General features: G+C 40.4%; 1 protein-coding gene across 7 annotated transcripts in view; it reads right to left on the reverse strand.

Moving 5' to 3' along the window:
- OSBPL1A (oxysterol binding protein like 1A) overlaps positions 1–23,418 on the reverse strand; it is a 75,103-nt gene that overhangs the window by 11,714 nt on the left and 39,971 nt on the right. For all 7 annotated transcript variants that reach the window (XR_015257683.1, XM_086740733.1, XM_086740735.1 and 4 more), the window contains 5 exons: positions 16,109–16,271; positions 7,852–8,005; positions 2,762–2,837; positions 1,066–1,200; positions 632–729 (listed from right to left, as the gene is read on the reverse strand). Coding sequence is in view for 6 of the 7 variants with exons in the window: in XM_086740733.1 (XP_086596859.1) it covers positions 632–729; positions 1,066–1,200; positions 2,762–2,837; positions 7,852–8,005; positions 16,109–16,271 (626 nt within the window). In the remaining variant the exon portion in view is untranslated. The remainder of the gene's footprint in view (positions 1–631; positions 730–1,065; positions 1,201–2,761; positions 2,838–7,851; positions 8,006–16,108; positions 16,272–23,418) is intronic.

Below are 23,418 nucleotides of genomic sequence, written 5' to 3' on the forward strand. Positions count from 1 at the left end.
GGACCCATGCATAGTTGCTGTGCTCAGCAGAAAAGTTAGTTAAAACCCTAGGATAACACAAAAAGACAGATCAACTAATACACAGAAACGTTCTCATTCTAAACAACTGAGGACATAATATAAACAAGTAACAAGTCTGGTCAGCCAATATTTACTTTTCAGTGACCGCTTTCTTAAACTTCTGCATAAATGTAGGCCAAAACCTCACCTGAGAGAAAAAATTACCGTAAGTGCAGCTGCACACTAACAGACTAACATTGCCTGTTTGTATTCCAGACACTCACAAAACGAATATTACAAGTCTAACAACTCCCTTAGGTACCATGCATCTTTTCACTGAGAAGGTTTCAGAAAAGAAAAGAAAAAAAATAGTATTTTTATAAATAAAAGTTGCTTTTAACCCGGCAAATTTTATTTGCCTGCTCTGAGTTGAAAAGTTAAGTAGTTTCCCTTCACTGCAAAGTGCATTGCTGAATACCAACACACATTGCAAACACCTTCAGCAGCTGCTAGGAGAACGGGTGCAATCTTACAAGCCGAAGAGCAGTCTGCAAGCCACCCGACAAGTCTAATGAAACACCAGTTACAGAGAATACCACTCTCCACTCTTCAGTGCATCTTCATTCATTACCTGATCAATTCATACGTCTCTCCAAGCAATGGGTTGAATGGCTTCCCTGTACGCTCCCACTGCGAGGCTACAGCAGACACAGCAAATGCAGCAACACACTATTCCGAAGAGTAAGAGTACACAGTTAATCTCCTGGGTTTTAGTTTTTATCAAAGTATCAACAGCTGTCATGGTATTATAGAATGATTCTTCTGACATAGCTTAGCAAACTTCTGTTTGCAAGGCGGGGGAATAAGCAGTTTTCATCAAAAGGCTTAAAAAAAAAAAAAATCAAGCTTAGGAAAATCAAAACATTTTCCTAGATAAGCAAAATTGGCTAATGGATAAGAGAATCTGACATGCAGCAAGTTACAGGAGTTCCTCCTATAATGAGACTATCTACAAAGAAAAAAAAATCCCAACGCATTCATCAAGAGCTACCCCACCCGAAGTACCTGCATCCGCTCAGTTGTGCTGGCAAGCGAGCTGGCTTTGTGGATGAGGTATGTGTGCTCCATATACTCTGTAAGCCGCTGTAGAAAGCTCAGTGGCTCATTGAATATAACCGGCATTGTGATCTTCGACAACTCCTGATGCACAAATGAAATTTGTGTTAAAAACCAAATGATTAGATACACTGACCTGCAGTAACCCAAGTGTAATTGGCTTACTACAAAAATAAATTGCGCTCTTAGTGCTAATGCAATGCGCTTGACCTAGCTCTGCTAATGCTGAAAGGAAAAAACCCTGCACACCCCTCATGAGCTAGATAAGCCTGTGTTGACGTTAAGGCTACTTTTAAAACAAAAAGAAAATGAAACATCAAACAAACAAACTTTTATCAACAAATGCATTAAGAAGGTGAGATGAAACAACAGCATGAAGTATTAAGAACCCTTTTAAAGACTAAGTTATTTCTTACTCTTAAAATAGATACAGGCCTAATTACTTAAACATACTATCTTTTTTGGAGGCAGGTGGTGGGAGTAGGATGAGAAAGGACAGGGAAACATGGCAGCACAGGAGTAAAACTAGGGATTCTGTATTCTGAAGAAAAAAAGGAATTTTTCTAACAGGAATAAAAAATTAAAAGAAGTCCTACAGTTTTGATGCTGTTTATTTTTTCTCACTTTTACAAAGCATGTCCTCTGAATGCATAACATAGCCATGTTTTAAACTGCCTGCAGTAGCAAATTAAAAGCATATAGTATGACCACTGGCAATGCATGCAATAAACTGCACTGTTCTTAACCAATAGCAGCATCTGGCACTAACAGCTTTGGCAGACACTCCAGTGCAATCCACTCCAAGTTCTGTCCCTGCCTCCTGCTCCCTCAAACAGCAACTTCTGTGCAGCAATTTCTACAAAGCAGAATTAAATCCTCTATGGATTTTTTTCCTGCACACCTTATGCAAGAGAGGCGTTCAATCTGCTCTTTGTGTTTTTAGGTTACAACATTTTTCCGCCAAAGTCACTATGAGAAGACTCAGATGCTTCACAACAACACAGGAGACTTGGAGCTGCCAACAGAGGCATTCCCCAGCATTTCCACATCTCATTGCTTGGTGCTGTTTCCAGCTACAGCAAGGGGAGGAGGAGAAAACAACAGTGACTAAACATACATGTTCCCTTCTGCAGGCTACTGTTACAGGCTGACAGAGGTTTATCAGCAGTAAGTACTTTCAGCCTATTGCAGGACCTAATGGGCAGAACTCCTCTTCTCAATTTAAACTTAGCTGGAAGCAGATTATGTGCTAACCAGCTAACCTCCAGTCTGGTCACCATCTGGCCAGTAACACTATATCTCAGTCTTCCTCCCCATGAAGGGGAAGGGAGAAGAGCAAAATTAAAGTAGTTGTTTTGTTTTGTTTTTTCACAAAGTAAAAAAAAACCAAAAACCTGCTACCACAAAGTAGTACCTTAGGGGTTGAAATAAAGAGAAAACGCTTTTACTGAAGGAATATTGTCCCGACCCAGTCTTACCTTCTAGAGTTGTGAAAGCAAATACAGCACAAGCAGCAAATAAAAAAACCCAACCAAACAAACAAAAAAAACCAAAAAAACCCACCCCTTTCCTCAGTAAGTTTTCATTTTGCCTTCAAATGAAATAATCGCTTCACATCGTCTATCATAGCTTTCTGATTACCTACCATTCCAATGCATTTTCTTAAGATACTCCAGATACTGAAGTCATTTCTGGAAAACATTGGAGATGGTAAGCTTGTTCTGTGGAAAGGAAGAGGGAAGAAAGCAGAAGTAAGAAAAGTTTTCCATTACTAACCATGACTAAGAAACCCAAATACTCTTTTCTGAAAGTAATAGTTTTACAATTTTTAGATTAAAAACCAAGCAGGAATGACAGTTTGAGGTACTCAAACTGTTTTACCTGCACAGAAATCTGAATTTCTCCAAAAACAGAACAAGAAGCATTCCCTTCATTTTGCTGAGCAGTGGAAGATACTTACTACATCAGTTATGAGAACAGTGTTTCCACAATGACACCATTAAGACATTTAGTAGTAGGTACATAGGTATGTTCACTATATCTGAACAGATCTGAAGGTTAAAAAGTGGTTTGGGTTTTTTTTTTTTGCTAGTCACCTGTATACAGACAATGAAGGGCCATGACATCCATTGCCTATATTAAAATCAGCCCTCAGGAACCAATCCAAAAAAAGCAGCATCTTTAAAGAACAGGAAACACGGCAGTCTGTTCTACAGGGAGCTGCTATATCCTGAAACAAGTTCTTAAACATACTTCCAAGACCAACAGTTGGGCTGTGTAATACAGCTTGTATTTCTCAGCCTTACAAGAAATCAGGCACAGATTTTGTTCAGTTTTCTTACTGCTACTGACCAGCTCAAATATTAATGCAATCTACCTACAGAAAGGCTTAAATATAGGTCAAAGCCCTTTGTCCACAACGACACTAAAATTCATGTTTGGATAATCAAGCTATTACCAGCGAGAAAAATTCGCAGTAGATAAGAATTACCTACAGCTCACTCAAACTGCGTGAGCTATTTGAGTTTCGAAGTTTAGTTAACTCTGTCTAAATGACTGTGTTGCTCTCCTACCCAAGAAGGTCCTGTCTCACTTCAAAGTAGCTAAAGCAGTATCTTTTTTAGAGTGTGAACAGGCTGTAGTTGCCTCCTCCACTCCACTTTTCTGATAAACAGAAACATTGTCAAGAGAAAAAATAATTTTTAAAAATAACAAAACCATTCAGGCTAGGTTGTTAGTTCCAGTAGCCCTGCTTGCTGTGTTACCTCCCATGCTTATCTATGACTGAAACACCTTTAAGCAGGATTGATCCTTCAGTTTTCAGAAAGAATGAAAACAAAAAAATGCTCTTTAAAATACAATGAACCAACAAGCCAAATCCAATCAAAAAACCAGTCACATGCCTGAACTCCTCATGGTACCAAACTGTGTCTTGTTAGCAAGTAGCTAACAGCCTAACAGTGACTTGTTTTACTCAGCCTCCATGCAGGGGGAATTTAGGAGGATTTATTTTATATTCCTCATGTAGGAGGATTTATTTTAACTGATCAACATGATATCACTCTCTATTCTGATTTTCCACTGATACAAAAATATTTTGTGAAACATATCATCTTGAATAATATTAAGTATAAAATGCTTCTGTAGATGCTTTGATCCAAATGTCCAGGAGAGGACAGTGTCCACCAGGTATTCAGTCTTACCTTCATTTGTAGGGTTTAGGTTTTTTTTCTATGTATTCTTTAATGAAGGCAGATAGTAGAGTGGGTATTTGTGTTTAAGCAAGCTCTTCTGCATGTAAAGTACACTCACATGTCTCTAGTTTGCTGAAGTATACACAGGAATTGCTTTCCTTACAGATTAAAACTTACACTGTCATTAAAGTTAACCTGTCTCCCTGTTCAATCGGTTTCATTACTTGAAAGCTGGCATTCCCTTTCAGTCATTCATCCATATTTCTTACATATATCTGCCAAACCTGATCTGGGAGTCAGTTCTTTTCTCCACGTAACACACACATACTGAAGAAACAAAGCAGTTTTAAGCCACCAAGAAAAGATCCCGGGGACAAGTAAGGACATGGAAAAATGACAGGCAGCCAAGACGTGAGGCCTACTAACCTTGGCACACTCCCTTGTGATTAAGGCAAAAGTTTGTGAATGCAAAAATTTCCTTCCAGGTGTCAATTTTAGAAACAACTCAGGAAGTTAATTTTGGCTTCAAGCGACAAAAACATCTGCTGGAATTTCTGTGCAACAGAACAGATGAGATGCATTTAAGATTCACTTAAAGAAGTGTTTTTGCTTGAAGCATCATCTGTAGCAGATCAGCCACTACAGGAATCTTGTGGGGAAGGAGATACATGGTATGAAAAAGGCATGTTCAGCTTGCTTTTCATGTAAACCTGATTAAATAACCTCCTGGCTCCCAAAACGCCAAGCACAAACACGTTTGCATTCTGAAAGGGCCCCAATGGGGGAGACCAAAGGGAAAGCTGACCAGAAAAACTCAGCAATAAGAGGGAAACAGCAGTGATAAATGGATGTTAAACGTTGGCAGGTATTACAGAACATTTTTGTACAAAGGTTGGGGTGGGTGCGGGTTGGTCGATTGGGTTTTTTTTTGTTTTGTTTTGTTTTTAAAGTTTGGCTCAGATTAAAAATTCCCTTCTTAAAAAGAAGTTATTTGAATGCTTCCAGATTTAATGTATTATTCTCCTATCTCTTGTTTCCCAAAAAGTTTTCAAAAATTAAGTCCACTCTTGAACTGAACTACAGCAAGTCACATCACCCACATTATTTCAAATACGATGAACAATCGGCAGGATGCAAACTACGTTTAAAAATCAGAACAAGACAGAAGATTATAAGTGGCACTGGCTTCACCTGTCTATATATGTACATCTCAACACTTTTAATTCTTAGGAATCAACAGATTTATTCCTACGTTTCCAAAACCAACACACTTCCCCCATCAAAAACTGATCTCCACATCCCTGTGCAAAACCCTCACCACTGAAATAAGAGGCAGATTAGAACTCAGGTTTTCTAGACGAAGGTAGGAAATAGTCTTATTTATACTGACTGATAAATAGCGTTAGGTACTCTCAACCCAAATGCAGCTGCAGATTCTCTTTTCATCTGAGGAAATACAGGAAGATGTCATGTGGCAGGTGTCAAGATTTTATGGAAAATAAATTAATCTGGTCTATTCTCTAAGTGACTTGTTTCCACGTGCTTAAAGCAAATGGAAGTTAAACAAAAAAGTTATAGCAAATCCAAGGGTGTAAGGACAGAGTTACACTGCTGCCAAAACGTTTTCACCCCTTCACTTTGCACAGCATCAAGAAGTTAAGGTTTCTGCTCTAAGTAGTACACAGGTAATATCACAGATCAGGCATATCTGACCACCTGCCCTATAATAAGCCCCAAAACCAAGAGAGGCACAAACTGGAGCCAGCAGCTCCAGGTAGGTAACACAGTTCAGAAGTCAGAACTGCAAACACAGCAAACAGATGTCATATGAGGCCAGAAGTTGCTGCCACCAAGAGCCTCAGAAATGAGGCTAGAAACACCACACAGCTCCCATCCCCTGAGAAGGTTCTCTTGGAAGTAAAATTTAAATTGGCTGAGCTCTGGGGAGAAGTAGTTTGCACCAATGTATTTGTAGACAAATCCCAGTGTCACCAAGGTGCCAAGTAAAAAGCTTGACATTACAGCTCAGCCTAGAGTGTGCTCTATAGCCAGTCAGTCACATAGAATATGACCGTACATTCTATATGTAAAACCCATGTTTCTACTTTTCTTCAGCGTAAGTTATTAGCCAGCCAATTTATGCATTCATTTTACGTCAACATCCTATACTCTCTTTACTACTAAAAGATATGCAACTCACAGAAACAAATTACGCAGAGGTACTTGCTTATTACTCTTTGTTCCCCCTTATAAAACTAGCAGATCTTAAATGCTCCTCCAGCTACCTGTTCCCTACAGTTCTGTCAACATAGTGCAGCTTTATGGAAACTTGCCAAGCTATTTCTTTTTTATAGCAAACAGAAGAGCAATTCCTGTTAAAACTCTTCAAGACAATGCATGCCAACGTGCATCACCATTTTTATGTTGTTCATTAACTGCCTCCTTTCTCCTCATTGTTTCCAAGGCAATGAATACAATTCAGATGTCCACCTTCACCTAGCGCTTCCCCTCTACCCTTGAACTTCCTGCTCTAATTAGGAAAGGCACTTAGCCAAGGCCATAAATACACTCCTGCTAATAGCACAAGAGTGCAAAGCAACATGCTTAGTCAGCTGCTTGATGTTACCTTCCCAAACCACCCCATTACTCCACCCAAGCCCTCATTTGCCTTACTCTTTGCCTAGTATGGAAGGGATATACATGCAGAGGTTGAACCTTGAAACATCAGGCCTCTGACATTACCACATACTTGAACAGTCACTGCAATTTAACTACCTAACATATCACGCAGTTAAAGTATGTCTTGCTTGCTTCTGTAAAATTAAATATGAATTTCCTGTTTTTACAGAAATCTTTTGTACCCATCATCATTCCGCACATTCAAAACATTTTCAAAGCAGCTGTTCTGAGGCACACTGAAGTCTGGCTTGATCTGTAGCACAAACATTATATTGCCCCTTCACTGAAACTGGAGAACAGTGGTGTCTATTACATCTCATTAACTCCAGACCTATTGTCCTCCTTTATCGGCAAGGAAACAAACAAAAATGGATCATTTGACAACACAAAATAAGCACATAAAACATAGATGAGACTTTTAGAATAAGACTCCCTTTGTTCACATTTGAGTTTCTGATGCCAGGCTAGCAATATTTTTCATTCATTCCTGATACCAACAGAAGGATCAAATGACTGGAAATTAAAGCGGCAATAGGAGGCATACGTCATTAAAGATACATGAAGGAATTAAAATCTACATAGATTTCAACAAGATCTATTAAAAAAACAAGCGAGTCCATTTTTACATAGCACATATATTTTGTTTTTACTTACTCAGATTCGATCATCAAAAAGCAAGATGCAAAGTAGCACACTAGCCTTGCAAAATTATTATTTACAAAACCATAGCACAACCAACCACTTGTCAATCATCCCTTACAAAGTTTTAAAAGTTTTCACAGTTCGCTTTTTAGAGATTCCTGTGGTCTTTCACTCACCACTAATACATACTATAATACCTTAAGAATGGGCAACATCCTACCTGTGTTTTTTGATTCCATTAGACAGCAACTCCCCACTGCCACAAACCTTCTCTTCAGACATGCTTGAAGTTATTGTATCTTTTGAATCCATGCTGTCCTCTAATGAGTAGGCTGTTGTTTCAAACCCACTTAAGGATTTTTCAGATTCTGAATCTGCAAAAGAGCGGGTGCATGTTAATGAATCTACAGCCTGTGCTAGACTTCAGTCACTAACAGATCTTCCCTCTTTGTACAAAACTGAAACCTAAGTAGGCTACTGTGTCCTAGTGACAGCATCCATTTGGTAAGTAACTAGTACTGCCACACACTGCTGCAGGTCTGTAGCTAGATATAGACTCAAGAGACTGTAAAGTAAGCACAAACATAAGAGATGAAAAATCCTCTATCAAACAGAGCAAAAATCCAACGTTTTTATTCAATCGAAGCTACTATAAACTTGCTTAGGACACGTGCCACTGTCACATAAATGTCAGTATCTTACCTAACTAAATACCAGTTACCTCAGCATTCAAGTATTGACTCCTCCTATGTAAGATTTCAGTTTGGTCTAAATTCTTAGACACTCGGTGCTGTTCAGCAACCTTCATTTCCCAACTTACTGAATAAGTATCAAAGAACAGACAGAGGTATCCTACACAGTGGATTACATTAGCCACGTAATTCCTAGCAAAGTCTAAATGATAAGCTCACCAATCAACAAGATAAACTTTGTACTCTGGAATGTAGTTTAATAGTACAATCCACATCACATCTAAAAATAAAACCAACATCAATGACACCACCTTATTTCCAACCATTGTTTTGGTCAGGTAGCACTTGACCAGCTCTGGAGAAGAGACAGTCTTGCCACACATCACAAAGTAAGGATTTCCTGGCAGAAGGCTGTATTTTTGTTCCATGGGTTTTTTTTAAACTTGACAAAATTGTCAAAAGACTATCCAATTGCAACTTCCAAGAAGCCACGGAAAGCTCAAGACAAGTAAAGATGCACCAATTTCTATCCAATTTGGGAAATCCTTTAGCAGAAACCAGGTACACCACCAAACGGTAAACAGCTTCGGAAAAAAGCAAACCCAAACTGTAGTAGACACCATCCCTAATACATACTTCTTTCAGCTTATGCTGCTGCTCTTGGCTGCAAATACTCAAAGAAATAACTGCAAGATTAGTCATTCTCTCCACACTGATTTTAATACAGAAGTAGTAATCAAAATCTGCTGAAGTTGTAGTCCATCCAAAAGAGTATCTCAGTCATGGCTGTCCATTGCCACGTGCTTTCTTGTTTTCTCTTAAGAAACAGTGACAGTAGCTTCTCCAGAACATGGAAAGTATATGTTGTGTTCGTGAAGGGGACAGTGACAAGAGAACTTTCTACTACATCTAGATTACAGAAGGGTCAAAAACAGGACTAAATCCTGATGAATGGATGGACTGTGCCACAATGTCTTCATCCTCTCTAGAGAGAGTGAGAGCTGGAAAATCTTTGCTTTCATTAAAAACATCCATCCCTATCCATATCAAGACAGTACTGAAATTAAGCCAGTTGCTAGGGAATCAAAAGAACTGCCAGCTGGTGCTGAGGATATGTTAAAAAAGTGGACTGGCACTCCAGAGAATCTTCTCACAAGTTTCCCCAAATCTGTCAGTCTAGGTCTGTGGCAAATTACGATCTAACATATCAAAGTATTAGTTTGGTGAGTATACTGTATGTAACAAGGTGAGAAGCATTTTCACCTGTGGGCAAGTCTATTACATAAAATAAGATTTCTCCAGAGATCATAAGCCCAGGTAATCAGGAAAACACTGCTGCACATTCAAATATCACAGAGGAAGAGACACCCCAGCAGCATAACACAACTTGGGCTTCAGCATCCTGACCACATGACAAGTTACAAATCCTTTCAAGGTAAGTATTCCACCTCTCTACTGAAAGAGTTGCTCAACTGTGCCAACAGTTATCAAGACAAGAAAAACATTAAGCAAATCCCGTAACATAAAGGAAAGAGTTTGCCTCGTGTAAGGCTCCCTTCTTCTTCTCTATAATCTGGGACTGTCTTGTTTTCAGACAAGAGTCACCATATATAATTCCCTCAATCCTCAGTTTCTGCAACAGACCTAGGACTCCAGAGGCAGAAAGGAAAGAATAGGTAAGCTTCACCAGCACTGCTGACCACTCTCTGATATGCTTTCAAGTGTAACAAGGATTTTTAAACCCTACACATGTCCAGTTCTCCTAATGCTGGCCTTAGTGTTGATCAAAAGATACCAATCTCCAGTCCCTAAACCTCAGCTACCTCCTTTGACCCAATGAGCTTAACAAGCCTGACCTTGTTTAAGTGTCAGAGTCAACAAGCCTAGTACTGTATTGTGAGCACAGACCAACAGGCAACTCAAACGGAGCTTTTTCCTGCGTACTTGCACCTAACTCTTTTCTGAATTAAGATTTGCATACTCCCCCGTCACTGCAAAAAAAAGATTTATATTCACAAGTTGCTACAGAGCAGCTGTCAAACAGATGACTAGGAGAAAATGGGATTTTTTTTCTATTGAACTTAAGTGGGCGTGGGCTAAGGAAGGGGGAGATGGAATAAGAGTCCCTGTTCAGAAGCCAAAATTTTTAAGTAATCTTTGAGACAAAACCAGGCTGACTAGGAAGCACGCCAGCTCATGAAACCTGAAGTGTCAGGCTAACAGTAAAAACACCAGCTACATTTTGCAAGAGTGGGAGAGCAAGGGGAAACAGCAGAAGCAACGACAGAAAACTAAACTCAAGGGAAGTTCATCTCCTACTGCAACAACTGGTAAGTCACCAGTTCCAGACAGAAAGAGTTTGGCCAATGTATTTGATTAACAGAATCCCCTAAGAAAGGTAGTGTTTAACCACTGGCAAAGCTGGATTTGAATTCCGACCAGAGGTTTCCATTCCTGAGATACCTGGATTCATTCTTTAACTATACTCTTGTCTTGAATATAGTTAAACACAGCCAGTAGTGTTCTTGCAGAGGATGTGGGGTATTTTTGGTACGTGCTCAAAAAAAGCCACTTGACAAACTCCTCTAAACATGGAAGAAAAGGTCAGTAAATGTATAGGCTTTTTGGACCATTTTTACTTTTAAAGTGACCTAACAACTGGAGACAAACTAGGAAGTAAGCAAAAGCAATAGAACATGTGTACTACTACTTGTCCCATTTAGGAGTATTATTTATAAACACAGGACCCATGAGAAGTACATAACAGTTGAAGCTGTACTATGACAGGTTAGCTTTAGTATAATCTAAATATTCCCACAGCTAAATAACAGCTTTTATACTAAGATCAGATCTACGTAAAACCATCAATACCTCTCTCAACACACACAAAAGCTCTGTTTGCAGAAAACCCCCACCTCTCATATAAAACTAATTAAAGAGAAAAATCAGGACAGTTCTAAGCTCTTCCCAAATTGGGTGTGCAGTTTACATATAATCAGGAAATCTTATCTGCAAGGCAAAAATCAAGTACCTTCACCCTTTAATTCCTGACTCGCTTAGCCATTTTTCAGCATTGTGGATGGACTTTGCATCTATATTCTGTTTTCATACGCTTCCTGAGGTCTGTATACTTAATCAAAGCTAATAACTTTTCCAGCTCTCTAGAAGATGCCTTTGGCCTTACTAGATTTTACTACTTGTTTAGTGCTTCTTCCCTTCCCCAGGGCCCCCCACCCCACCCTGCTTTAAACATAGAAGAGTTTGACACATGTTAAGCATTCAATCCTGAAAGCGAGAGCTCCAATACTGCATGTGCTATCGAGTTTAATTACACATTCCCACCACTCCCATGATGACAGGACCAGTGCACTGGGAAGCACTGTTAACTGTCCTAAGAGTTCAGATTAATAACACCCTTAACTCCACTGTTCTCAACACTGGATATCATGCTTTAGTAACACAGAGTAACTCCCATTTCCTGCAGATTTTTCCATTCACGTTCAGCGTCTACTGCTGTCCCACTGCAGGGATTTAGGAGTTACCGCAACAGTCAGACAGCATTGATAACAGCCTATCACTTAAAAATAAAAAGAGAAGTTTCAGCAAATAAACTACTACTTTAGTAAGCGATCTTACTACATCACAAGCACGTTCCTCATCCCAGTTTTGGAAAAGAAAGAAGGTATTTCTGTAATAGTGCCCACAATTTCTAAAAACAGAACTACACAACACAGACTTACGAGTGACCAATTTAATCTGTGCCAACATTAGCAGGTAGCACAGCTCAGTCGGAGCAGATCCGAAAGCCAAACAGATGGTGCTGAGGACTTGACACTTGAACTAGATACGTTTCTGGTCATGTTCTCTTGAGATTAGCTCTACTCTCCTACCATGGACTGAGTGCCCAATAGCAATCAGACTGCATCTTCTGATTCACCTTCATTCAGGACTCTACTTCATGCAATCAGACTGCTACAATCTGAGTCAGAGCATGGTAAAGAGGAGAAGTAGCAGCTGCTGTGAACACATCCTTTCTAATACACCTCTTGTTCAAAAACCTGTTTGCAAAGTCTCACTATCTGAATTGTCACAGATAGTGATACTTTTGTTGAGAGTAAACAAGCAGAAGTGTCTAACAGGCAGACAACATTCTTTTAAAAAACAAAACAAATCAAGAAGCAGCAACGGTGGCTTCTTTCAACCTGGCAAGTCAAAGCTAACGATTCTTCAGCTCAGAGTGCAAGCCTAGTTATGCAATATTCTCACTTCTAAACTCACTCCTACGGTGGAGATTTAAAAACTCAGAGAACTGTAACTTGGAAAAGATGGTATCCTAATAGAAAAAATACTCTCAAAGTAGTGTCATTTTTCCACTGACAGACATTGTAACTTGACACATGCCCCTGCTAAAATACATTGATGTTTGCTCAATCTCCTGTACAGTCTATTAAGATAAGTCATGAATATGTCTATTTATCCAAAATCAGTACCATTTTACTTAATAAAATACCATCAACTTGTAAATCAGGTTTAGCAAAAGTCCAGAAATCTACTAACTGGGAATTATAATCCTAACTACTACAAGCTACAAATTTTTCGCGTCTGACAATTAGGCATAGTCACTGCTCTCTGTTATGAAAATACTTACAATCATATCCCCCGTCTCATTAGCCCAAGAAAAAAGACCTCCATTCCCAAACTCTGAGCCCATGTCATATATCCCCAACTCCTCTGCTCTCACTGTATTCCTGTCATATACAGACAAAAAGCCTTCTAGTTGAGACTCCACAGGCATGGCAGAAAACCTAGAGGGTTAAAGTATCTACCAGGATCCCTGTGATTAGGGAAAAAAGCCCACCCCAAACCATATCCACAAAAACCTAACTCCTTTTGTGTTATCTGTGAAAGTAGTAACAGGCATCCAGAAGCCAGGAAAACATGTCACATTTCCCTTTCTCTAACCTGCTTCCCCTCAAAAAAACCAAAAAACCAAAACAAACAAACAAACAAAAAAAATCAGATTGTCCCTCCCCCAAACATGTGCCTTCAGATACAGAGGACCCTCATCACTGCAAAGCAATGTGAAGGTGAACAACCTAGAAAAGGCAATCTACACAAGTTTGATGAAGCTGACACACAGTGAAGAGAGTGAGTTCTGGAAAATTATTTAAATCGCAAACAAGATTAATTATGTCAAATAACTTCTCCCGAAGGAGAGAGAACCGACATATGTGTTATATACATAAATATACACACACAGATATATACGCTCAACAAGTTTCACAGTTACACAAATCCTCTCAATGTGATATGTTTGCAGCTTCAAGTGACAAAAATATCACCTCCCCCAACTAGAGAGGAGGCTTTGGACACTTTCATTCAAGAAGATTCAGAGACCAGGTCAGTTATGAGATGTATAGGCTAACAGCTCTTTAAGGCTGAGTACTCCCTTATACATACAAAGCAAGCCTGGCTGGAGAGACTACATTCCAGTAGCACCAGATAAACAATTATTCTCTGCTTCTGTTCTGGTTTTGTTAGTGAGGGGGGGCCTAAGGTGGTAGCTTCTGTAGGAAACTGCTAGAAGTCGCTCCCCTTTGTTCAGTGGACTCGGCCGGGCCTAGGGCGGACCTGCTGCTGGCCGAGGCTGAGCCAATTGGTAGCAGAATGCCCTGTGATAACGCCTCTGTGATAACGTATTTAAGAAGGGGAAAACAGAAAAAAAAAAGGAGGAGAAGATGTGAAGCAGCTGAGCGGGGGGCAGAGAGGGGGTGGTGCGAGCCTCATGGGCCTTGCAGGCCTCACCCTCTGGCCTCCCGCCGGGCAGCCGACTGGGCCCAACTCGGCCCGGCCTGGCTGCAAGAAGTGGAGAGGAGATGAGAAGTGAATAAGGTGTAAAAAGGATCCTGAGAGGCATCTGCCAGCCTGTTGTGAGGAACGGCTGCAGACGCCAAGGTCAGTTCAGAAGGAGGGGGAGGAGTAATACGGCTTCTGGCCAAGATTCCTCTGCAACTCGTGGGGAAGACCATGGTGGAGCGGGTTGTCCCCCTGCAGCCCATGGAGGTCCACGGAGGGGCAGAGATCCACCTGCAGCCCGTGGAGGACCCCACGCCAGAGCAGGTGGAGGCCTGAAGGAGGCTGTGGCCCGTGGAGGGCCCGCTGGGACAGCTGTTCTAGAGGGACTGCACCCCGTGGAAGAGATGACCCACGTCGGAGCAGTTTCACGAAGGACTGTGGCCCGTGGGAGGGACCTCACGATGGAGCAGAGGAGGAATGTGAGGAGTTCTTCCCCCGACGATGATACAGCGGCGTAAAACAACGTGTGATGAACTGACGATGACCCCCATTCCCTTTTCCCCCCCGTGCCGCTCGGGAGGGGAAGGTAGTAGAGATAATGTTAAGCCCGGGAAGAGGGAGGGGTGGGGGGAGACTATCTTGTTCCCTGTCTCATTCTCCTGCTAATTTTAGAAATAAATGAATAGTTTTCCCCAAGTCAAGTCTGTTTTGCCCGTGACGGTAACTTTAAGGATTTCTCCCCGTCCTTATCTCAAACCTTGAGCCGTTTTTCTTATATCATCTCCCCCTGTTCTCTCGGAGGGTGGGGGGAGCGAGAGAGAGACTGCGTAGTCTGGTCCCGATCGGGGCTGAACTACGACAGCTTCGTTGTGACAAGCAAGAGAGCCTGGAGGCCTTTCAAGCAGAACTGTTCTTTTGGTTCTGGTTGAAGAATCTGTTTCAAGTGTTCCTCCATCTCTTCTCCTCCTTGAAAGCTTGATCAATTTGTTACTGTGACAGGCAGCAAAGTCTGCTGTTGATTGGCTGTGTTCCTGTGCTAGTGCTAAACTTGAGCAGTCTCCACTTTGCCTGTTTTTATTCTCTGCTTAAGTCATGCATTGCAGAACACCTATCAAGGAGTCTGGGAACACTGCTCTTCTCATCTGTCAGAAGCATCAGACAGTTCAGCAGAAAAAAGTAACTCCATACTTGCTCGTGAAGTATGCCATCACACCCTAATTATCTGCTACAATTAGACTATGCTCGCCCTCAAGCTTTTCTAGATCCTTCGTAGTTATACACAGCTGTGCGCTACAGGATCACCCAGTCAGAGCTATGATTGAGCTGGACTATGTACAGCCTCTCTGTAGAAATGCATGTTGCAATCATCCCGTTCTGTGTTTTCCAAAAATCACCATTTGCATGTTCTACACGTGAAAATATGAAAGACACTAAACTGAAGAGCAGAGAGGAAAGAAAAGATATTTCAAACAGGTATACAGGATTTTGATTCATCCTGTTCTTCTACCTGTGACACTTAACGTACACAAAAGTAAAACAGAACAAGCCTTTCTTAACCTCATTATCTCTCAAACTTAGAGATTTTTATGGACTGACCTTAACAACAAAAGAAAAAACACACGCCACCATGGAGAAAGCAAATCAGAAGGCTACCAGATACAGTTACAACTCCTAAAATAGGAGCCTCAAGTTTTGCTATTTTAAAAAAGGGCGTAGACACCCAAGCAATCAGACCTTTCATGACTGCCCTGTGGTTTTGTAACTTTTAGTCATGCTAAGGTGAAACAATACAATTCTACAGGTGAACTCAGGAAAAATTTCAGAGGCTCACTCATAAAGCACACGAAGCATTCACCTAAAATTAGGTTCATGTTAGAAAGACAGAGATTTCATTTAAAGTGAGACTGTTTCCACCCCCTCACCCCCCTATAAAAGCGGTCGCCACACACGTGCTGGCTGCACGCTCACACTCTAGACATCATCACTTACCTGAAACAGCATCATAGAACTGCTCTTCACTGATGATGCTGAGCGGCGGAGATCCCTTAACCAGAGACTGCTCTAGTTCATGGTGTTCAGTAGCTAGCGTCTCTAATGCTTCTGACAAGATCTTGTTTTTCTCCTGCTCATGCTCCAGTTTCAAATTCCTCACCTATAAGTAGATACATGTATGAATAAAATCTCATCTCTCTGAAGAATGTGTAGCTGGAAGCTCTTCAGAAAATAAATAACTGGCAAACAGCAGGAACTGGAATCACATGGATTAATGAGAGTATTACGGTATTTCTGTGATGACAAGAAGGTTGTTACTCAGCATTTTCAGTATTTGAGAAATTTGACAAATAAGATCTGACAGTATAAATCACAATTCCACAAGTGAATTCAAGCCAGATAACTACACCTTAAAACTGAGGGGAAATATTTACAGCTCTACTTGGATGTCCTTAACTAAGGAGTTAGTGATCAGTTTCTACACGCGCTAAGCTCCCTGTACTAGTCTTCTCTAATTTGGGCCAAGTAGCATCATCTAAACTGAATTACAGAGCAAATGTGAATGCCAGCTACTAATAACTGCAACTGAACTATGAGCTGAAAACATTTAACCCTGAGGATTACTTAAGGAGGTTAAAAAAAGAGATTCCTCTAGTAACTGATTTAACATCGACATAAACAGCCCTCCCTCCCCACTCCCCAAAGTTTACAGAGGAGACAGAAGCTGACCAAAAAATAATAATAATAAAAAAGCCCAGCCACCAGATGGTGGACCTTTTTTTTTTTTAAGCCCACACATGCAATCAGCTCCAGAGAGGATGATGACATCCACATCTTGAATCCACAACTAGTAATGTGAGAGCAACATGTCCTTCCTATTTCCTCCTTGGTTTTTTTTGCTGGTGCTTTCCCACCTCCTCTTTCTGCGAGGGAAGGGGAACAGGGCTGCAGCTGAAGGCTCAGGGAGAGCCTCTTCTCCCAGCCCAGCAAGGCTTCAATGTGCTGCTACTTCTTCAGTCCCTAAACCACTGACTCTTTTCCTTTCTCTTCCTCTCTCCCTTCCAGGCCCTTCTTAAAAGCATCCCCAACCTCTGTCTTGTCCTCTAGTTTACTCTGAAAGGTCAGTTTACAACGCTAACAGAATACAAGGACATGACAATCTCTTGGAACAGTTACAGGGATAACTTACACACTTTCCTAAGCAACTTATACATACACTGGCATTGCCTTTTTGAATCTAATTTAAGAACTGTTCCTGTGTCCTATCTGGTTACATTTTACATTAAAGCTTTACTGTGGAGGCTTCAGCCCCCTCAGTGGGTGCAAGCTCAGAGGCTAGAAAGGAGATATTAAAGCAGATCTGCTGCTTCCAGAGAAGAGCGTATATGCTGGCAGTAACATATCCTCTGGAGAAAGATTTATGGAAGAAATTTTCACGCCCTCAGTTGTGCCAAATAGTACATCAGCTGGTTTGGCTGCCAGGCTGAGTGTAAAGGGGGAATCCAATTAAATGATAATTAAAAGAGTATAAAATTGGGTTGCTAATTGAAAGCAGTAAAACCAGTAAGTCACTTACTATCTAATAGTTTTACCCTGAACAAAATGAAAAAAATCTGGACTAGTTACTGTCACTTTCATTTAAAGTTCACTCTGACAGTAGCAAGGAAGACAATTACTGCCATGTCTCATACAACTCAGACATGCCACTGCAAAAGATAGGTTATTCAGCAGTTTCTGCAGGGGTTATGTTTTGTATGCTATCAAATAGTTAAGGAACTGCATATTTAGAGAAACAGCATTGGTATTTCACTCTTCTGAGAGAGGGAGGGTGGAGGACTGAAAATAAAATGGTATTTTTCATTCTTACTAAACAGCAAAGTGAAACCAGTTATTAAAATGATATTTGCTGGGTTTTTTTCCAATATTGATTTAGACAGCTTTATGGTCTACTATTTTGTTTTATAAATAATTTGAGTGCTTTAACTATTCTCGTAAAACTTAAGTTTCATTGTTATTTAACAGCAAATTGAAAGCAAATTGAAATAGATGCAATGAACCTTTTTTTGTACCCCCTAAAAGCACAGTGGCATGACTAAACAAGCAACAACAGATATAGGCTTAAGATAGTCTCCCTCCAGTCTTTTTTGGACCTTAAGGTTCCTCTGGCCTATCATAACATAGAGCTATTCAGAATTCCAGAAGGTGTACTGGAGAAACATATTCCATTTTTGGAAAATAAATAGCCAGTTTTACAGTAAGGTTCACTTTACTGTATACAAACCTCCTAGCTGCCAAACACTTACTAGCATAGCAATTAAGTATTACTAGTAGGTTAAAAAAAAAAGTGGGTTTTTTTTTTCTGTTACATAAGCAGCACAATGCTAGCCAGAAGCTAAGGAAAAAAATGAAAACATGTTTAGGTTTGTTATTTGTAACCTTTGGGACGTTCATTCAAATCTGTATGAATATATCTGGTTTTAAATCAACCTTAATTCAATTCTTGAGAGTTGGAGATGAAAGTCTCACGTAAAGCTTTTGTCAACAGTACTGAGCTTGCTGGAAGGACACAGACATTCAGAGAGCCATTCAGAGAGGTGGTTTTAGAACCTCTACAGCCCAGTACTTAGTGGGGGGTAAGAGTTTACAATAGCAGCTCTTTGAAGGTAGTGGTCTGGAAATACTGTCTATAACTATACTACGTCCTTAAGCACCCAAACAGTTCTATCGTGTCAATGTGATAACTTATTAAAAAAAAAGTTTCTACCACCATTATTTGACTGATTTCACCTGTAGAAAAGCAATGCTCGCAGAGATAGGGCTAGTACAGCCTTTGTGTACTCTACTTAAAGTACTGGAGTACTTAAAGTACTCCAGGCATCACTGGAGAAATAACCTTCTTCAGAAATAAACAGCATGCTTAATTATTTTTTTTTTAAGCACAAAGCAGCTTTAAGTGATACCACCATTTTGTCACCTTGTCTTTTATTATTATTGATGAGATACATCTCCTAAAACCTTCTAGTAATAATCTGGCTCTAAAGGCAAGATGTTTTGTTTTGTTTTTCCCAGAACCACACACACTCCGTTCTTCCAAGTTTAAAAAGAAATATGCAGGCAGATTAGCACTATTTTAAAACCATAAGTTTATTGAACAATATAATTGACCAACCGAGTGATAGGTTTTCCCAAAATGCAAGAAATAGGTTGCTGTTATGTGTAATTTTGCCACATTCAATTTTCCATTCACAAGACTTGGCCAATGATTATGTTCTGAGGTGATCTATTCCATCTTCCTGGCTGATCCCCATCATTTTTGGAGAAGACACTTCAGCTTTATCCCTTTTCCCAAAGTTTTTTTCTTCCCCATTTTGTCTTTCTTCAATGTCCCAACACAAAAACTGCAAGATCTTGTGATCTGAGCAACCTGATCTGATTGAAGATGTCCCTGCTCCTTGCAGGGGGTTGGACTAGATGACCTTTAAAGGTTCCTCCCAACCCAAACTATTCTATGACTGTAAGATTACAGAAGAAACGCCCAGACTAGTTTTAAAAATGCTTATTAACACAAAATCTTTAGGATCTAAGTATAAAGCAGGAAAATTAGTACAAAACAACAAAGAAAACACCCGCTTTCAGAAGCACACACATTTCAGTACATTAAAGTGGACGCAGAGAGACCAATACTTTTCAGTGGAATACCACCTGATTTTGTGAAGTCGCATTAGCCGAGTACCACACTATTTTACACAGTGATGCAAATATTTATATAATGTAGTAAAGATCATGCCAAAATGATGCGGGTAACAGTGTATACACAGCTCTGGAAATTCAGTCTAAGCATATCCAGGCAAATACCAGAAGAAACTTTTTATTGACAGCCTGCGTAAGGCACAGCTTGCGATATAGCCGTGGTTTCTGTACCTTCAGTAGTGTGGCCTGAGCTGAAACAGACAGATGGCAATTCACATTGTACTGGGTTCAGCTTCTCATCCTCCAGCTATGGAATGGCTGTCATCTTTTTGATCCCTGCCACAGGTCCCCGCAATGCCAGTGTCACCATCAGCATTATAAGCTCCCCACAGAGCTTCACAGGGAGAGCAGCACAGAGCAGTCTATAGTAAGCTCAGCACGAAGCCAGCTGAGTTCCCAATATTCAACTGGTCAGACTTCCTACCTTACCCTTGTCAGGAACTACTCTGCACAAGAACAATTACAGTTATCAATAAAGTTGTGCTTGTGCTTGCACTATTAGACAACAACAGTTCAGATCAGTATTGTTTTCATCTCTACAGAGAATATTATTATAGTGAAACTTCAGATCTGTAATTGCTGATGGAAACTGTCTAGCTTCGTCTTACAGAAGTAAACAATCACTCAATCATTCACCTTACAGCTATAGACACAGCTATAACCTGATACACTGACACAGAGCCACCAAGACTTCAGTATCTCGGCCAGTACAACAATTAATTAAAAAAAAAAAAAAAACAAACCAAAAAACTTCTCCAGCTGAAGAGGTTTGATATACAAGTTCTGGTAACTGATTTCACTTCTGGTTTAACCGAAAGGGAATCTGCTTCCGACAGCTTCCCATAAACATTTGAGTCCTTCAGGCTGTTATCACTGAACTGTGCGTTTAAGTAGTAGAACCGAGTTATTCTAGCAGTCAGATCTCTGTATTTTATTTTTTTTTTAAAAGGAAAGCAACAAGCTATTTGCAGACACTTCTATTGTCCTTCCATGCTATTAGAAATCCTGCTAAGCACAAGAACATGGTTTAAAAGTTAACTCTGCATATAACTAGCAGAAAACTCACATGCCTATTCCAAAATATCAAAAAGCTAATCTGTGTGTAACAAACACCAGTCCCATTCCTTTCTGTACACTCAGCTTTTATGAGGTAGGTGGGAGACTAGTAACATGCACTAAACCACTATTTTTCTTTTTTCCTTCTTTTTTAAAGGCTGAAGTCTTGAACTGTATTGGCATAGCCTATAACCAAGACTTCTGTGTCCATCCTGAAGACATCTCAGTACAATACACAAAATACTTGCTTTGTTTGGTGCTGGGTGCTTTTAATTTAAATTAATGCCCAACAACAGTGGCACTTTTGTGAGGCAGGAAAGGGTCACACCACTGTATGCTGAGCTAATAAATCATCATCTCAGCAACATGCTACTGCAGCCGCAAATAAATTCTAAAACCAGTACATAGCAAGCAAGGCATAGAACAAATACAGAAACCTCAACAATATGTAGGGCGACCCGCTTTTAACATTAGAATAGTAAATTAAAATAAAGCATACCTTAGCTGTAGGTTCTTCTGAACTGAGAGAAAGAAAAGACAGACTCCACAACACCGCAGCGGGATTTAGTTAAATTTTTCTTTCAAAAGCACTCAATCCCAGTGTTAGGAATAAGAATGCCCGAAATACGCAGACTTAGGAGTTGTGTAGGAAGAACCATCTCTTTCACATAGCAACCACCAGGGGATCTGAAGCCAGACTCTGCCAGAGCATCAGTACGCTGTGTACCAATTCTGCTCTGCAGTAAGCTAAGTGCAGGAAAGCAGCCTGTGACACTGCCTCATCAATGTCTCCCAACTACTTCGAAGTGGGGTTTTGGTTTTCAAAATGAACAGCTTTGTTCAGTTGCCACAGAAATTCTATCCTCCCCAAAACGTCACTGCTTATGGGACATTTGCCACACAGCACAGACACAAGATGAAGTTCTCAGTAGCAAGCTAAGGACTAGTCTAACACCTGGCTGGAAATTAACACATCACCAAGGAATCAGAAAAACGCTGCTACAGTAGAACTGACAGTCATCTGAGGACATCTCCTGACATTGAGAAACGTAATCCTGCTTTCTGTAATGAAGTAAATGTCAATAAAATCTGCCATCTGTTTCACATCTATTTTTCTGTGATCTTCATACCAAATGAAAATCCCTACCAAAAAATGAAGCTAGCAATGCAAATCACAACCTCAATGTAGACAGTTTGATATGTACACTGTTTGTCTATTCTAACAGAGAAGCTCACATAGTTGCACTTTTGCTGTTAGTACAATACAGTCCCTATTGCTAGCGGCTCCAGGCATAAGCCAGTTCTTTGTGATGACTAGTTTAAACTAGTGCTGAGGAAATCTGTTGTTCTTCTACATTTAATATAGAATGAGAACTACATAGTGTCAAGAAGAGTCAGGTCTGCCTCCAGATCTTTGCCTTTTCATTTCATCATGGAAAAAATGTAAAGACTTTGAATACCTTCCCCAAGGCTTATCTGTTTAGAAATGGAACAGCTCTATGTATTGTTAGCTAACTTTGAAGCATGCTACTGCAGCACTAATTCTACAGGATATAGAATCACAGAATCATAGAATGGTTAGAGTTGGAAGGGACCTTCAAAGGTCATCTAGTCCAACCCCCCTGCAAGGAGCAGGGACATCCCTGACTACATCAGGTTGCTCAGAGCCTCATCCAGCCTGGCCTTGAACGTTTCCAGGGATGGGGCTTCCACTACCTCTCTGGGCAACCTGTGCCAGTGTTCTACAACTCGCATTGTAAAAAAATTTTTCCTAATATCCAATCTAAATCTACCTCCCTCTATTTTAAAACCATTACCTCTTGTCCTATCGCAACAGGCCCTACTGAACAGCCTCTCCCCATCTTTCTTATAGGCCCCCTTGAGGTACTGGAAGACCGCTATAAGGTCTCCCCAGAGCCTTCTCTTCTGCAGGCTGAACAGCCCCAACTCTCTCAGCCTGTCCTCATAAGAGAGGTGCTCCAGCCCTTTTATCATCATTGTGGCCCTCCTCTGGACCTTCTTCAACTGGTCCATGTCCTTCTTGTGTTGGGGGCTCCGGAACTGGACACAGTACTCCAGGTGGGGTCTCACCATATGCTTCTATGAAAAAGTGCTTTTAGATGTTCTCCTACCTAGGGTAGGACTAAGCTGTTGCTTAAGCTGCTACTGAAGGGAAAATTGAAATCAGCTGCTCTCATGTGAAGTTCAACCACATCTGAGTTTCAATAAAGGAAGTTTTCTAGAAAATTTTTTTTAAAAGGCTTGATTTTTACCTCTGCTCATGGGACTTAACTCCCACTAACCGCACATTGGTATATGATATGAATATGTATAATCCTGCTTTTCTTCTAACCCTCCCCCCCTCCCTCCACCCTCCAAAACAAGAACAGTTTTAGTTTCGGTATGTTTCTTTGCAAGCACTCCTAAGGCACTTGAAGTATTAGAGAAAGAAACAAGTGCTTTATGAATACTCCTATGACACATCATGAAACTGCATGTGT

The sequence above is a fragment of the Chlamydotis macqueenii genome, chromosome 2, assembly GCF_036417535.1.
Source record: "Chlamydotis macqueenii isolate bChlMac1 chromosome 2, bChlMac1.mat, whole genome shotgun sequence".
In the NCBI taxonomy this organism is placed as follows: domain Eukaryota; kingdom Metazoa; phylum Chordata; class Aves; order Otidiformes; family Otididae; genus Chlamydotis; species Chlamydotis macqueenii.